Source organism: Lepisma saccharinum, chromosome 14 (genome assembly GCF_977018435.1).
Source record: "Lepisma saccharinum chromosome 14, izLepSacc3.1, whole genome shotgun sequence".
NCBI classification, from domain to species: domain Eukaryota; kingdom Metazoa; phylum Arthropoda; class Insecta; order Zygentoma; family Lepismatidae; genus Lepisma; species Lepisma saccharinum.
In genome coordinates, this window is record NC_139242.1 from 25,481,158 (window position 1) to 25,499,539 (window position 18,382).

At 38.5% G+C, this 18,382-nt stretch overlaps 1 protein-coding gene across 1 annotated transcript in view; it reads left to right on the forward strand.

Moving 5' to 3' along the window:
- LOC145998317 (anoctamin-7-like) overlaps window positions 1-18,382 on the forward strand; it is a 90,941-nt gene that overhangs the window by 25,915 nt on the left and 46,644 nt on the right. The window contains exons 4-6 of the mRNA XM_083134723.1: window positions 2,899-3,118; window positions 13,405-13,508; window positions 16,691-16,830. Coding sequence (XP_082990849.1) covers window positions 2,899-3,118; window positions 13,405-13,508; window positions 16,691-16,830 — 464 coding nt within the window. The remainder of the gene's footprint in view (window positions 1-2,898; window positions 3,119-13,404; window positions 13,509-16,690; window positions 16,831-18,382) is intronic.

Here is an 18,382-nt window from a genome sequence, read left to right on the forward strand (position 1 = left end):
ACTGAGAGGGGTTCTATTCCGACACAACTGCATACTTGCAAGAAAACAGTTATTTAATTTGTAAAATACAGACAAAATAATACATCCATTAGCAGGTGTGGACTTGATCGGTTGCAATCACTGTGCAGACGAACTTGGATCTGCAGATTTGCCAACTGGAGTTTGTATTGTGCTGAGGAATCGCTGAAGCCCAAGTGCGAGTCGAGCAAGACTGAATACGATGCAGAGTGCGTGGAATTCGTGATATCAGTGTTGCACATCCCACTATTTTAACCCTATGTTTATTGTGATTAATAATCGTGCTATTCAGCGGAGAGAATGGCTGAATCGAGGTCTCCTGTTCAGCGAGTGTTATTGTGGGCTTCATCTGAAGGGAAAACCTCTTTAAATCAAGCAAGTTGTTTAAAATGCATAATCCTCCTTACGGAAACAAGATCAAAGTAAAACAGGGCATGAGGTGATTTGCCGTCAATGTGCGCACGAACTGTATCCAGGGTGTTTAATGATTTGCAGTTTGAGTTTAGGAAGAGGAAACGATTGCTTGTAGTTTGACGACAAAAGAATGTCCGCAGTATTAAAAGATATCCCCGTGACAAGAAACATGTTTATTATTTGGACCAGACGTGCTTTAACTCGGTGAGGGGAGGGGCAGGGGCGTACATTGAATTTTTTTTATATACCACCATGCAAAACCACCGCCAGCGCTGAAGAAACCGACGAGAAGGGAGAGGGGAAGGGGGAGGCATATTGTTTCACCCACTGGTGGCAATAAAGTCTTTGTTGAAGGCGCATATTTACTGTTCCGTGCAAAGAAAGGGAAGGATGATTAGCAAGAAATGGACAGACCAAGATTTGAATCCTGGTTTAGTGAAGTGATTCATAAATTGAAACCAGAGTAATAGCAGCAGACAATGCACCTGATTGTATATATCACCAATAACAAATCATGCTTTTTTTTTTTGCTGGTATAACTTGAAGTGCGTGTGTCTTACAGTAACAAAGTTTTTCATAAATGTATTTTTTTTATACCAAAAACAATAATTTGTCATTAAATTCAAGAGGGCCTATCGTTGTTTACTTATATATTTCTTTATTTTTATTTCTGCATGCTCGAAGTATACACACATGCTCATGGGCGTCTGGAAGGGGGCAAGGGCGGCCATGCCCCCCCCCCTCGAAAATGAAAGTCAACCAAAAATTATGTATTTCACACATATAATTTAATTTTAGCCACAATAATATGTGTTAATTATTGCATTAACTCCATAAATTCAAATTTAAGCAATGTTTTTTTTAGGGGACTACACTCTTTTGAGGGAAAATGTTACTTTTTTGCCCCCCCCCCCCCGGAAAAAAATACCTTCCTTGCCCCTCCTTGGAAAAAATCCTGCGGACGTCCATGCACATGCTCTCATGTTTCGAAGATAAGTAATTAAGTAATGACACATGTTTAAAATAATTTATGCGCCAAAAGTACTTCTAAAATGTTATGTTTCAGGAGATAAAAAGAAACAAAAATACATTCCGCTTGACATGCATGCGGGTTTTGATGTGTTGTGCGGTTGGCAATACTGTGAATTTTCTCAGTGTCTGTGATGTAAGCAGCTCGGCGGTTGAGGTAAGACTGGCATGGAAGATTCTGTGCTCAGTTCTCACACGGATTGATACATAAAACCTGCTGCAAACTTAGCCTGACGCGCGGCTTAGTTCAAGGCTTATTTCAGCTACGAGAGCTCGAAAAACACATATTATTATGCAACCAATCAGATTCATTCTTATCATTGGCATTTATTACACTATCAAAAAAAAAATTAAAAAATAGCAATACTCTACATCATGCTAGCAGAGAAGCTGATAGCATGAAACCATTTATAGAGCGACAACAAGAAAAGAACCTTTGGCCAAAACCTTCATGTACCTTCTCCTCAATCAGTCCAACTCAGGCCACAAGGCATGCTCCCTCCACATGGGAATACAATGCACAGAAGTCGCGGGTCTGTGCAAGCTCATTTGCCTGTTGTTCCACTACACTATTAAAAGGTATTTCAAGAGAGAAAGATATTTTGACAGCTCTTTTCTGACTACTTTTCTGACCTTTTTGGTTGCCTCTTCTTAACCTTTTAGAATCCTGGTTCAAATTTACATTCCCTAGACATATATTCAGGGCTTAAATTGTTTTAAGTTAATATCTAGAATGCCAACCACAAATGAATGGACTCAAGTACTACTAATACTACAACCACTAATAATATTAAATGCATATTAGAATAACAATGGTATTTATTATTATTATTATTATTATTATTACTGCATCCAAAGTAAATATATAAACACAAAATCTATCACGTTTGTCATTTCAAGAAATTAAGTTTTCATTTTCATCTTAAATAAATAGCACTTACGAAAAATATATTATTTTTTCTTCTTCTAAATTCCAAGCCAACCAGTGACAGGAGACAAATTTAGTACAAGAACTTTTCCTCTTTGTCTATTGTTTACAATAATTAATGTAACAAAGAATAGATTTTTGTATAAGAATAAATAATATTTAATATTAAATAAATAAAATGGATGCCCAATGTTGCAGCAGGAACTGAGTTCTTGCACTAAATTGATTTGCCGAAATGGAGTTCTGGTGCACACCAGCTCACTTTAAGGCCTGCATATACATCAGAAGTGCAAAAGCCTGTGATGTAGCACATGTCACACACCCCTAAGGACAGCTCCGTATATTGACATTTTGTTTTATAACATAGTTTTAGTAATAATATGTTTCTCCTTCAACTTTCTAACCTGTAGAACTAATGTCCCAAGTGTATGTGTTAGGAGTCAATGAAATGCTCTTTAGTTTTCAATCAAAAATACTGAGTAAAGAATTCTGTTAATCACTTCTTACAGGATGAAAATACCTCTGGAGAAGAAATGCCAACAGAAAATAGCAACCCAGCAGAGGAAAAAACAACTTATTTCAGGGATGGTATGCGAAAAATTGACTATATTTTAGCATATGCCACATATGATTATGAGAGAGATAATGTAGTAATGAAGAAAATGCATAAGGCACGTCGCAGATTCCTGAGAGCATGCAAGATTCTTGGACTCCAATTAGAAGAGGCAAGTTATTTGTAAATCCCCAATAGTAATGTAAAAATGTTAAAGTACCTGTTTGCTTTTTTTTTCAATTAAATTGAAAACAACTTGGACAATTAGGGTTTTGACTCTTTGTAGAATAATTGATTTCCTGTCTCATAAATCGATGAACTTTTGTTCAAAGTTAATGAAAAAGGGTATAATTCTGTTTAGTTTCGTAAAAAGTCACCCCCAACACGAAATTTCTACAATCGTATATAAGTAGTATATGCATGTTGCAAGTATAGCACTATGACTTTCTGGAGCCTTCTAAAACTTTATTGAACCTTCTGGAACTTTCTAGACTTCTAGAACTTTATTGAACCTTCTGGAACTTTCTAGAACATTCTGGATGTTATAGAACTTACTGGAGTCTTCTAGAACTTAGTAGAAGTCTCTTGAACTTTCTGGAACAATAATTGTTTTAGAGTACACAAGCTTCACGATTGAGCACTGGTAATTGTTTTTCTGAAAGAGCTCTGTTCCGATTAATAAGCCCTCTTCCTGACAGACACGTCAAGAGTCATCGTAATCTAGTATTGGAAGATGCTGGTAGGTAGTGCTGGCACATACACCAACCAATAGCAGGACATCTGAGAATAAAGTGGAGATGCCCCGCAGCACGAAAGAAGAAGACAACATAAGGCAGCCCAGTAGTGGATGTGACTGACTTAAAACGGGAGGAAAGAGCACTGTTATGCAGATTATATTCGGCAAACATTGTTCGCATACCGCGTTGGGGAACAAAGGAACTTAGAAAACTGAAGGTGTAGTGTCATTTTGTGACGTCGCAGTGTGACGTGTTGTGTATAATTGTGTGCTTAGCCATTATTTTGTTGAAGTATGAACTATTCCGCAATAATTCCAATCGCCAAGTATCATATGTAATCGTAATGTCTTATAAGAAAAGTGCTCCTACCAACTGGACGAAGAATCTAGTACGATTTCAAGAATCACATAGGAAAAGATGGATTGTTCGACTAGAAGAACAATCACTGGAAAACTACAGCAAGATACCACTCAAAATTCAAATTGTTGGTCGCCATCTGTTCCTTCGAGCATCCATGAAAGGAAGGAAAGAAGTAACAAGTTTATGGCAAAATAAATTAAATTTCCCAATCTTATCAATTCAAGTCATAGAAGCAAAACTGAATAAGGTGCTGAACACCTACGAAGAATGTGTAAAACGAGAAAAATATAATCAATTGAATGAAGTTTTTGGCATCACAAAATAAAATTATGAATGGCTGTGCAGTGAGGACAGAAGGTTATATCATCTTCAGATCAAAAGCAAAGGACATGTTGGTTATACAACTGGGAAGGCTGAGAGTTCCAAAAGAAGCAAAATGCCCTTGCAGTCTACTTCAACAACAACAACAACTGCTGTTACGTCAACTTCCGAAACATCAGAGACTGAGAGTGAATATGAAGAGTCAGAAAATTCAGATGAACAGTCTACAAGGACAAGGAAGAAGTATAACTGTATAACAAAACATAATCTTCAACTAAATTAGTAACATCTTCAAAGTTACCAACCAGCAAAGCAGCAACCATTTGCCGACAGTTATCTCAAGATGGGATCGACATTGAGACACCTTCACAATCTGGTATTTACAGGTCCAAGCTGTTAAACTTAGAGAAGAAATGAAGAAAACACTACACTTAGAAAACTGGTCGTTGCATTTTGATGTAAACGCATTGATGACAAAGAATATCAAATGATAGTGTTGAAGAATGAACGAAGAGAAGTTAAGTTAGAAGCACTAGATCTACCAGACGGAAAAGCGGATACTATTGCCAAAGGGATAACAGCTGCTCTTGATGAATACAATTTATGGAAGACATTAAAAATTATTGTTGCAGACACTATGAATGTGAACACTGGAAGAAAGATGGGATTGAAATTCAGTTACAGAGACTGTTTGCTCAAAAGAAACTGGAAGAACCACAATTCATTGGTTGTCAATATCATGTTCTTGACCAAGTGGATGACGAACTTGGAGGAAACAACACATCACCCAATATCGAATATCCATTTAAGTTATCCTGGAACTTGTAAAGAACTACGAGCAGCTATAAGATTAATTTTGAGAATGGTAAAGAAGAGATTACTGAAACAGCAGGATGGCGTGATGATATGAAATTTCTATTTCATTTAACTCGGGTTTTCTGCTTTTTAAAGAAACTGGAGAATTTCCTGAAGGAAATTTCAGAAAATACCTAAATTAAGTAATGCAAAATGGAATTCCCGAGCAATACTAGCTCTTTTGGCATTTATTCTTCTACCAGCGAGAAGAGACTCACTACACAAAATTTGTAGAATCATCTCTTACAGAAGGGCTGACCATTGGTTTACTGACCAAATCTACAATACAGATGATTATCAGAAGCTATGTAGCAGCTTGCAGGTTCATGAAAAAGCATTAAATTGTGTGAAAAGGTTTTGGAATCAAGAACCATCGACACTGGGAATTCCCAGAACAAATCTGTGTGCAGAACGAGCAATCAAGTGTCTTCAAGATCTTAATAATGTCTGTAAAATGAAGGAGAAACTTCAGCTCAGATTTATTTTGTCTAATAATTATGTATTATGCTATAATTATGCTATTCCTACTTGTAAGTTTGTAATTTTGTATTTTATAACAATAAACTACATATAGGCCTACGCATATATGGTAAAATGGTAAAATGGATTTTTCGGTTTGGGGGTGACCTTTTTCCAAAACTAAATCAAATTATTTCCTTTTTCATTACCTTTGAACAAAAGTTCATCGATTTATGACACAGGAACATGGGGTTACAAAAAAGTCATAGCCCTAATGTCAGGGGTGGCACCAGGGAGGCACAAAGGGGTGCTTGTACACCCCCTAATTTTCTTCCGCACACCCTATCAAATCAAAACCAGTGCTCGAATGTTAGGTATTGTACTGAGACCCCTGTTATTGTATACAACAGCCAAGCATTGAAAGAGAAGCTGCATATACACATATTTTCGTGTACTGTCGGCAATCTCTACAAACATAAGAGGCCGTTGTCTATTCTTTTGTCAGTATTGTTGTTAAGAATTGTTTCCTCTTATGTTTTAAGTGACATGTTTGTGTTTTTCGATATTTGCCTACAGCTCAGTTTTTTTTTTTTGGGGGGGGGCATTGTTGTTTTTAAATGGTTATATTGTCCGCCTACTTGTTGTTCCTATTTTCTCCAAGTCACACTGGTACAAAAATTTCAGGTGCTTTCAATATATCATGAGGTCGTGCTCAGGAAATTATTTAACGCGAGTTCTATCGTGACGGGTAATTTTCCTGTTAGTACGTTCTATATGTTCCACATAACATTTTTACCACGTAACATATTTAGTAAAGTACCATCTCAGACTTTGTCGAGGAGCCCAAAGTTTGTAAAGAAATGTTACAGTTCATTGGGATAGTGCGGCAGTAGGGGATTTTAACAAAGATGTAGTTGCCATGCACTTCGTGTTTTGTCCTGGCACCGCAGCATCTGAGGCAGATGAAAGTGTCACAACCACAGGGGGACATTACTCCCCCATCCTTGGTCGGAAATCAATTCTAAGGGGAGCAAGGGAGCAAACATTGAAGTAAAAAAAAAGGAAAGCTAGCAGAATCTAAGAGTAGCACGACAAAATGATACTCAAGATGGAATTAGTTTCATGTATTTCTTTAATTTTTTTTTCCAGACAGACAAGGGCACCTTGTAAAAGGGGGAGGGGTAGAGAGGCTATTGCCATCCTCGATTTCAAATTTTATGCAAATAAAAATACATTTCGTAATTTTTTTTCGTAACTTCACAAAGGTTCAGAGCCATAGCTAGGGGGCGGCGAATAATCTAAATTAAAATGTTATAAAAGAGAGAATGGAGCACCCTATTAAATTAATATTGTTTTCAGTTTGCAATAATTTTGACACAAAAATTTTCTTGCGAGCGAAGCGAGCAATATCATCCTTTTCTGTAAACCATTGTAAATTACCAGAGAGAGAAGTAAGACCAACTATGTACTTCAGACTGTTACTGCTAAGGAGTTTGGCCTTAAATGCATGAACAATTGTTTGGATGAAGAGAAGCGTGCAAATTTGAGAGATTTATATCATTTTTGCTGTAGGTTTGTTATGAGGCGGATGAGAAACTGAATACGTACACAAATTAGTGTTAACATGTTGCATATGTATTTTCTTATTTTTTTACATCGCTCCATGTTGCATATATGTAAAACATATGTTCTACTTGAAAGTTATACATGTCATATGTGCAAAAGAATTATATTGGTCATGCATTTTCTGTCTTTCAAAAATACAGTTTGTGTGCTTGTTTTAAATTATTAGCTAATGTGAAATTGAACATGTTGATAAAATATTTCAAATAGTTTGTCCAACACAAATGCTTTAGCACCAACTTCTCTCCTTTGTACGTGATTTACAACGATAATGTCGTCTTTGATACTAGTACTACTACTACTACTGCTAACAATAATAAAATGTCATTATTATTATTATTGGCACGTTTATCACGGTACCTGCCCCAACCCAGACAAAAAATTCATGGTTGCACCTCTGCTAAAACATGCATGCATAATTCATGCTTTTTTTTATTTTCAACATCGCACCCCCTTAATTTTATTCAGCACCCGCAGATGATTAATCCTGGAGCCGCCATATGGACATATATAGGATGTTTCCAAGAAGGGAAAAGTATAGCATTTTCTCCCTAAAAGTGTGCAATCTCCTTCAAAAAATATCGCATCAGTTTCAAGTTATTATGTTCCTGCAACAGCCTGTATGGATTGTACTTTATACTAATTAACACTATGTTTGAAGTTTGTTTTAAGTCCACTTTATACACAGTTAGGCTAACTAGGACTGGGCCTATAATAAGTAGAATTTGAACCACTACGTGCCACCACTGATGATCGAACCAAGGACTCCTTGATTACAAAGCAACAGGCATGTGCTATCTAATACAAATTACTGTGACTGGAATGAAATTATCTGTGCAATACATACTGAAAACACAATGTTTATTATGCTTTAGAAATAGTATTATATTAAATTATTAAAAAGTTATTCCCTTTTGTATTTTCTTGGAACAATAAATATTCAACTCATAATAAACCAGGGATAAGCATTATGTACCATCATACATTTTAAAGGAAATTTAAATTCTGCTATCTATTTGCCTGCCCTGTACAATATACAATAGTTCTATACAATCAATGCATGGGACTAGTGATGCAGTTCAGTAATTTTATACATGTACACGAATTAACCCTCCTCTACAACCAGGGACGTATCTAGAAATACATTTCGGGGGAGGGGTCTGACCAAGTGTCTAAATAATAATAATAATAATAATAATAAAAATAGAATACAAATACAAATTAATTTTGTATTGATATTATTACATGAATAAGTAAAAATATGGTAAAATAATAGATATACAGGGTGCCCCTAAAGTCCCATTACCATTACAATCAAGCATAACTCTGAAACCACATGACACAGAGCAGGGCGGTTTCTTGCAGTGTTCTACAGATCTAAAAGTTTTATTTTTGTCTTTTTTTGTGTGTGTTGTTGGCATTTGTGTTCTACGCCCATTTTTCTTTATGGAGGACAGCATTACAGCAGACACGGTTGGCCCTTTAGTGCACCGGATCAGTCAACCACAAGTAATATACGATAATCACCTCGAGAATGAACAATAAACAATGTCCTTAACTTTTCACATTATTTTGCTAAAATTTTTACACAATAAATCATGTATTTGTGTCTGTAACAAGGCAAACTCTTTTGCCGAGAAGGAGAAACTCCGAGTCGGCCGCCCTGGTGCAAGACCCTCAGTTGAACTCCCACAGGACCGCTCGTACCATTGTGAAAGCTTCATGTGGGAGCAGAAGCTCGAGGAGGGAATAGGGCAAAATACATGGAAGAGGATACTGCTGAACTCTTATCTTCAACAAACAGTCATGCGCAGTTCGTTCTCTCGCAGAAGCCATGGTACAAGGCTCCATTCTCGCTGCCTCCTTCCTTCCAGTATTGCCCTGTGGGGTTCAAGTTTGAAGCGCACACATTGCATATTCATTCTTCTCTTTGTATAATTTTTGCCCCGAACTTCTTGGAATAAATGCAAGATTGTGGCAGAGATGGATGAGTAGAAATGAATAAAAGCTGGAATTAGATGCGATGAATTAAAATAAAAGAGATACATTACCAAAATAGCTTGTGCATGCATTCAGAGTTTTTTCTTTAAAGGTGGAAACACTTCAGGCTCGCAAATAAAAAATAATATCGCGAAGACATGACTCGCTGTCACTCGGTGTCAATGTCTCAAGTTTGTTAGTTTTTGAAGTGCTTGGATACTTGTTGGAAAATATTAAATGATGCTGCGAGTGAAGCAAGGGATGGACTTTACCTAGGTTACGTCATTTGATGCAGTGTAGGCATTGCTCTACGTGCAGTTAAGAAATGACCGCTAGAAATGCACATAATTAACGTAAACAAACTTCCTTGCCTGCTGAAAGAAAGCGTGTGCTGGTTGACGAGCCCCAAACTAGAACAAAACTACCACGTATCAATGAAAGGGTCTCAGGTTCGATTTCTAGTATGCAAATGCCATTTCCCTTTAATAAATGTAGGACCAGTTCTGATTAGTCAGCATAGACGTTCGGAAGGGAAAATGAATGTCAACCAAAAATTATATATTACATGCATATACTTTAATTTCAGTCACAGCAATTTATGGTAATTATTATAAAAGCGTTGCAGTAATTTCCTTACCCTTACCTAAGGACATCCAAGATTTTCCAATAAAACCCCACATTTTTCACAATTTATTGTATTTGGTCTAGGAATTAATTTGTGTGCCTGGACAAGAGATGGCGTAATGAGCATATCGTCCCACAGTTCCGTGTATCCACACATGCATTGAAAACTCCTGTCAGCGCTCATCGTTCGTAGTATAGGGCAGTTGATTGACGCGTCAACAACAGCATTTTGTAGTCAACTGAACATGGCGCAGTTCGTGCCAGATAAAGTGTTTTTGTGGGGTGTTCTGCTTCATTACTTTAACATGCAGAAAAGTGGTACCGAAAGTCATCGTATTTTGGTGGAAGTGTATGGTGACCATGCACAAGCTGAGTGGACGTATCAGAAGTGGTTTGCACAGTTTAGAAGTGGTGATTTCGGCCTGGAAGACCAAGAGCGACCTGGACAGCCAAAAAAATTTGAAGACAAAGAATTGAGAGCATTGCTCGATCAGGATTCGTGTCAAACGCAGGAAGAACTTGCAGAAGCATTAGGCGTTGATCAAACAACAGTTTCCAAATGCCTCAAAGCCATGGGAATGATTCAAAAGATGTCACATTGGGTTCCACATGAATTGAAAGACAGAGACGTTGAAAGACGAAAAACCATTTGCAAATTGCTGCTTCAAAGACAGAAAAGAAAGGGGTTTTTGCATCACATTGTTACTGGTGATGAGAAGTGGATCCATTACGAGAACCCGAAACGAAAAAAGGCCTGGGTGAAGCCAGGTGAACCAGGTCCATCACAACCGAAATGAGATATTCACTGTGCAAAGGTTATTTTGTGCATATGGTGGGATATGAAAGGTGTGGTGTACTATGAGCTGCTGCAACCGGGTGAAACTATTAATGGAGAACGTTATCGACGACAATTAATGCGTTTGAAGCAAGCTCTGGCCAGGAAACGACCAGAATGGGAGAACAGACATGATAAATCTATTTTTCAACATGATAACGCTCGCCCACATGTCGCAAAACTGGTCAAAACCTATTTAGAAAATGTCGGATGGAAAGTTTTACCCCACCCGCCGTATTCACCAGACGTTGCTCCTTCGGACTACTACTTGTTCGATTGCATGAATAACGATTTGATTGGACAGCGGTTCACTTCTTCAGAAGATATCGAAAAATGGGTCTCTGACTGGATCGCTTCAAAGGATGAGGATTTCTTTCACCACGGAATCCGTAACTTGCCTGATAGATGGGCGAAAGTGGTGGCTCGCGATGGACAATATTTTTCTTAAGGTATTTATGTATTTTTTGTTTGAACTACAGCTTCAATGTGTGCATAACAACCACATGAATTAATTCCTAGACCTAAATAGTTTCAGCCCTAAAGGTATTCGCACACCCCTACTATGAAACCTTATACTCCCAGAAGAAAAAATTCTGGAAAAACCTTTTAAGCCCTCCCCCCATCCTTTTGTGTGGCGAAGGAAGTGTATTTGCGGAAACTGAATGTGTGTCATCACATGACTTCAGTGAACCCCCAGGTAAATAATGCATGAGCCGTGCCTTCATTACAGGGATAATTTACTGCAATATGCTTGAACAGTACCTACTCCCCCAGGTGGAGGAGTTGCAGCCATCCATTATTTTCCAACAAGACTGAGCACCCCATATTTGTCTCATAATATTCTGGATAGACATAGCCCTGGGAGATGGATAGGCCATGAAGGACCAATCGCCTGGCCCACACAATCTCTTGATATCACCCCTTGGATTTTTCCCTTTGAGGATATGTCAAGGATTGTGTGTACCAAACCTTTGTTCCAGACCTTGTTACACTTCGAAGAAGGATCATTGCAGGTGTGCAAACAGTTGATATTGATATGCTGCAGCGTGTAAGGGTAAAAGTGGAATATCGTCTTGACATCCTGAGGGCAACCAGAGAGGCACACGTTGAGGTGATTGATTGATTTGGTGTCTTAAGTCCACTTTATGCACAGTAAGGCTAATTGGGACTGGACCTACAGTTTAAAGTGGGATCCAAACCACTATGTGCCTCCACCGGGTATCGAACCCAGGATCCCTTAATTACAAGGCAATGACACTACCACTGCACCAATAATAATAATAATAATAATAATAATAATAATAATAATAATAATAATAATAGAGCTGTAGAACATTTTGCAAAATAACACCCTGCTCTATGTTATCTGGTTTCAGAGTTATGTTTGATTATAATGGTAACAGGACTTTAAGGACACCCTGTATATTCAGCATGTATTCATTTTCTAGCTTATGTGTAGTTAGGATCGCCAAAATTTGTATAAAAACAACTGCCCTGGCAAGGACATGAATGTCAAATAAATAAAAAATTTAATATTTATTGAATAACAAAAAAAGAAGTTAGATCCAATTGACGGAACGCAAAGTTCATGATTAATGTTTCATGGATATTATCATTTTAGCGGATTCCTTCTTTGCTCCCTGCTGAAAGGGCTTCCTTGCACATCCATGTTGAGCTGGTTGCCGAGAGTAGATCAGTGTTGGTGGTGGTTCCACAATATCCAAACCACGGGCCACACTAGTTGAAGCATTGTGTGCTGCTACCCTCCAACCATGCATGAAGGCAATGGAGAATGTCCGGAGATGGTCGAAGAAGAGGGTCTTCGGGCATCATTTGGGCGAGAAACTTTGTGTTCGAGCAGCAGGTGTTTTGCCTCAACCATGTCACGTGTTGGAGTCGAAGGACCTGCCACCTTGCTAGTCAATAAATGTATCACATTGTCTACATTGAACTTAGGGGTGACCGCGTCCTGAGATTGTTTTAACTCTTCCCACATGAGCTGCATTTGTGCTTGTAGCTGAGCCACCGTGGCTTGTAATTCTTGCACCGATGCCATCGCTGGAGGATCCGTTAGAGCCAAGTCCGGGTGAAATTCTGGTAAAGTTGTTTGGCGTAAGCTAGGGCATTGCACTAATTCACTAGATTTGGGATACGTAAGTTCCACAGGAGTGTTGCGTCGCATAGTTCTGCCAGGATTCGACATAAATCACCAGGGAGTCCAAATTCTTCTTAGCTAACACAGAGCCATCCGGCCCACTCAACCACGTTGAACCAACTGAGATGCCACTGCTGCTGGGAAAGTGTGCATAAATCCTTGGTAATGTCCTTCAAAGCCGTATTATCCCAATTCCTTGCCTCCCAATAAGTTTAGTGAAAATAAATGCCCATCGATTGTATAACGAATGCTAAAACAATTATATTTTCATTATTTCAATTTAGTACTTGATAAGTCTTTCAGGAGGGGGGGGGGGTCTGGATCCCCCTTAAATATGCCCTTGTCTCCAATTTTACATCCTTTATTCAAAATAAATATGCATTATGACTGTAGAGTACAGTAATAGAGTATCTTAATAGTGGTAATAATAAATCACATGACTTTTCTGTTTAAATATCCAGTTATCCTTATTTACTTCGAGGGCATAATTTTAATTTATTTTTGTATAGGAAGAGGTGCTATATGGAGGAGGTACATTGCACTTCATTAAAATCCATGCCCCATGGGATTTACTGGCAAATACTGCTGAGGCTGTTAGTCTGAAAGTTCCTATCAGGGTTAGTATTATCCTCAGTGTATGTCAACTCTATTTATAAGTTTTCATCAAATATCCTATAATAAAAGTGCAAATAGCCAGTGTGGAGTATGGAAAACAACATCCGTAAGATGTGGTACTCGAAGGGAAAGGAGTAACAAGGCAAAAAAAGAACTGTTAAGATAAAAAAAACACTAAAGCTGATGACCAAGGCGGTCTTTAAATATGTGAAAAAAAAAACACTACTCTATACACGTGGCATTTTCATCCTATATCAGGGTCTTCTTCACGCTAAGAAACAAATTCAAATGAAATGAAGATCTCTCAGGTTGAAGCAACATATGGATGACGTTAGGTTAAAACAGACAGAAATGTGATATTCAAGCATATGAAAGAAACGGGACATGGCATAGAATAGGATAAGGGTAAGTGGATAGGGAGGAAGAAGAGAGTACTAGCAAAATGGAAGGAAATAGAGAAGAAAGGAGAAGATATAATGAATTTGAATGGAGAACATAAGTTAACAAAGAATCTAAGAGAGTGCTAGAAAGAGTGAAAAGGATAAGAAGAGGGAAGTAGGAAAGAAGAAAAAGAAAAGAGGATGCAAGAAGACCACGAGATAAGGAATCCGTCTACATCCCGTAAGTTGGTGGTACGAGACACTCGCTACGTACCTGTCTATCTCCTATCAGAAGACGTCACAGGCAGGGCTACCTGAAAAGGAAAGCTATCAGATATTAACTGATGCCTTAATGTGTATGTGTGTCTCTAGACCCTGTACTTTGTATATATGTATATATAAACTCCCTGTGTGATCTCTGTTTCACATGAATTTGTTTCTTAGTCTGAAGAAGACCCTCAGACTGGGGTAACGTTCCTATTCCAGTGTATGCAGTTTGTAGTCATGTTGCTTTTCACTTTGGTGTGAAAGCAGCTTTAGTGAAATATCATGATAGTTGCATCAAAATCTCCTAGATACTTTCACTTATTCAGTCCCACATTATGTGGTCTAAGGCATCAGGCTTTGGGTTCCGGGTACGGGATGTTTGCTGGTTCGAGTCTCCTGAGGGAAAGTGTAACAACTTTTTTCTCGAAATTTCGGCCTGTGTATGGGACCGGTGGTCACCCACCATTGTGAGGAAATTGGGGAGCTAAGAATGAGTAGCATAACCTGGTCATGAAAATCTATAACAACAACTGGGGGTGCTGACCACCCCATAACTGGTTGCATGATCGCCAACCTCTGCTGAGGCATGTGGAAGTGAGGCCAGTAGTCCGTAGGTAGGCCCTGGCCCTCCAGGGCAGTTGCACCATGATTAACACTTTCCGATTGGAAATCGGATGTGATGCGAGCAGAGTAAAACACCCATTCCGGTCACCAATCGGCTAGGATACGATCGCCATATTTCCATTGCATTTAAATGTATTTGCCCGAAACTCACATTGCATATCATTGCACACACTTGGAGATAGTTCTATTTTTTGCCACCAGAGAACATCTTATGCTGGTTGGGTAAAGGCTTACTGTTATTTTGTTGTTTTTTGATAACGTGCACAGTGCATGTTTATGCTGATTTTTCAAAAATACAAAAAATACATAATTTTTCAATAAATATTGCAATGTGTAAATTATAAAAATGTAACATGTAATCTAAGCTTTCATTTGATATGCGAGGTGTGTTCAAAAAAATACCAAACTTTTGCTGTTCTTGCTTTATTGCTCATGATACACACTTTCAACCACTATCCTCTTCAAAGCACTCCCTCCCAGCTTCAATACACCATTGCCATAGTTTCTTCCAATTTTGGCCCTCCCAGCATCAATACACCATTGCCATAGTTTCTTCCAATTTTGGAACGCCTGCTGGAATGCACTTTCTTCAATGGCGCACAGTAGTCTTGTCGCATTTTCCTGAATTTCCTCGATGGTATGAAACGTTGTCCTTTCAAAGGGCCAATTCCGGAGAATAGGGTGCGTGGGGCACAACAGAAGTGTGATTTTTTTACCAGATAACTTGTGAGAAGGAGCGATGTGTGCGGTGAAGAGTTGTCATGATGCAACATCCACGACTGATTCCCCAACAGTTCAGGCCTCTTCCTACGCACAGCATCTCTCAATCATGTTAGAATTCTCTGTTAGACTTCCTTCTTTACCGTCTGAGCAGGTGGTACAAATTCATCGTGCACAACGCCTATCCAATCAAAAAACAGAACCATCATCACATTGATTTTTGACCAACTCATCCGCACTTTCTTTGGTCGAGGAGACCCCATCCATTGAGAAGACTGTCTCTTCATTTTGCCGTCGTATCCGTAAACCCATGTCTAATCTCGTGTTACGATGTTCTTGAGAAAGTTTTCGTCCGCATTTGCATTTGCAAGCAATTCATGACAGATTTGAACTCTATTCTGCTTCTGGCTATCTGTCAACAAACTCGGAACGAATTTTGCACTGACGCGATGCATGTCAAGTTTTTCAGTCAGAATCCTACACTTAAGCCAACTTCTTCAGCAACCTCACCGACAGTTAAATGATGATTTTCACGAATCACGATGTAAAAAATCTCAACATTTTGGTAGTCTGTTGACGTGGAAAGTTACCTAGCCCTTCGATCTTCGGGAATTTAACTCCTGCCCTCCTTAAAGCGCTTAAACCAATCATAGCACTGCGTTTGGCTCATGCAGTCATCCCTATATGCTTGGTTAAGCATTTGGAATGTTTCCGTAAACGTTTTCCCAAGTTTCACACAAAATTTCACATTCACGCATTGTTCCTCCAACTCTTTCATTGTTGCTTTGTCACTAATCCGACGAACCGCTTGTGCATGACCTAACTCAATCGGCTGCTACTCAACAACTAACACATAGATCAGAACCCAGTAAAAGGCGATTTCTTACCAAGATATGCCGCTAAGTGTGCACAATAGTCGGATCATGCCATCTGCAACTGTTGGCACGCTATTAAAAAAGTTCAGTCTTTTTTTGAACACACCTTGTATAATACATTGTGATGCCATTAATGGTGTATTTTTCTGGATGCCCTAAAACGTCCATCCACAGGTAAAAGACGCGTGATAACCGTCAGATCGGAAAAGTGTTAAACTTAAAACTTTCACTTATTCTATATTTTTATATCACAGTATTTATGTAAGCAAAATTTGAATAACATTGTATTAAGCTCAAACTTCATTGCATGTTTTACAGTATCACGTACCTGTGAAGGATGTGTGTTTGTTAGGTAAAATATTTAAAATCCTTAAGCTTCCTAATATCTTTACTCCGGACATGCCATACTATGCACCATCATTTTACTGTGTCCGATTTCGTTACGCTGACTTGGAAAGGTAAAAGACTTTTCAATTATTCTCTAAATAAAGCTTTTACCTTAGATATCAAAGAGTTGGCTAGTTTCTAGCATGCTGTAATGTTGAAACTGTATTTAATTTTTAATGACTGTGCTGGTTCTGTAAGTATGGAACATTAAAAGTGCTACAATCTTAATGAACATGAAGCAGTGGTGACTGCTGCTGATGTTAGAATGTTGCACAACAAAATATTTCCAAAGAAAAAAATTTCTTAGTCTCTTCCTCACGTATGTATAGAAACATGTTATTTTCTAGTTCAGTATTGTTAGAATTCTGATGCTATCATGATCTGCTTAAGAAAAGCAGTAAAGCAGAAGTAAGCAAAATTTCATTTGGTTGCATGGGTGTTTGTTGTTGGATGGCTTTCTACAGAGCTTCATATGGTGAGAAAGTTTGGCTGAGTTTTCCCTATCCCAACACTACAGGTTGTTGCAAGCTGGTTAACTTATTATGGCCCCAAAATTTCAGTTCAAAGCTTCAAATTCCCTGAGTTGTTGGATACGGTGATTTAATCTCATCCTCGTTTTCTTTTTAAAATCTAAAATTCCAAAGTTCAATGGACAGCCTTGAAAGTTAAACATAGATATACAGAAGCAATGTGTGGATTTCCCCATATATTGCATATCATTTTTTCCCCCTTTCTTGCAAATTTTCTCTATAAAACTTTATATTGTGGTAATTTGTCTCACTGGAGGCATCAATGAGCCACAAGTAGGGATTAGAGGGCTCCCTGATCCCTTTCCTCCTCCTCATCTCCATTGTCAATTTTGTGCCCCCTTTTGAATTGAGGAAGAACAAGGGAGGAACAAACGTAATCCTGTTCTTCCTTCATTTGTATTTCTGCTCAAAACGTAATCTGGCACTTACTTTCAGTTTCGGACGAGAGTACCTCATCTGCATTTGGGCAACAGCATGTGAGCTGTGTTTGGTAATGTTTTGAATGCTGTGCAGGTAGCACTTCTTTCAGTTAATCAGTGGTGCACTACTGCAGCCCTAATAGGATGAAGCAGTTTACTGGCAGTTTTTCTCAAGTACCTGATGAAGAGGGACTTAGAATTTAAAATTTTTAGGTCTACTTTATGCACAGAAAGGCTAATCGGGACTGGACCTACAGTTTAAAGTGAGATCCAAACCACTGTACCTCCACTAGGTATCGAACCCGAGGTCCCTCGATTGCAAGACAACAATAATACCACTACGTCATCAAGGAGGGCCTGAAAAGAGACTTTGAGCTAGGAACTTGGGAGACCAATACTGGACTTAAACATTGTTCAGAAAAGACAATTCAGGGATTCAATTCCCCCTCGGGCCCAGCATTCCTTAAAGAAAAAAATCAAAAGCACGAAAAAGATGGTCAATTATAGTACTGACTACAACAAAAAGAAGGTCTTGACGAGACTACCAGACAAGGTGGAGGCTGGACCTCTGAAAATAATCCTGCAAGGCAACAGATTTTATACTCCATATATACGAGGGTCACTATTTATATTTTGAGCCTTGGCAACACTGATTGAAGTTAGGCACGATTTGA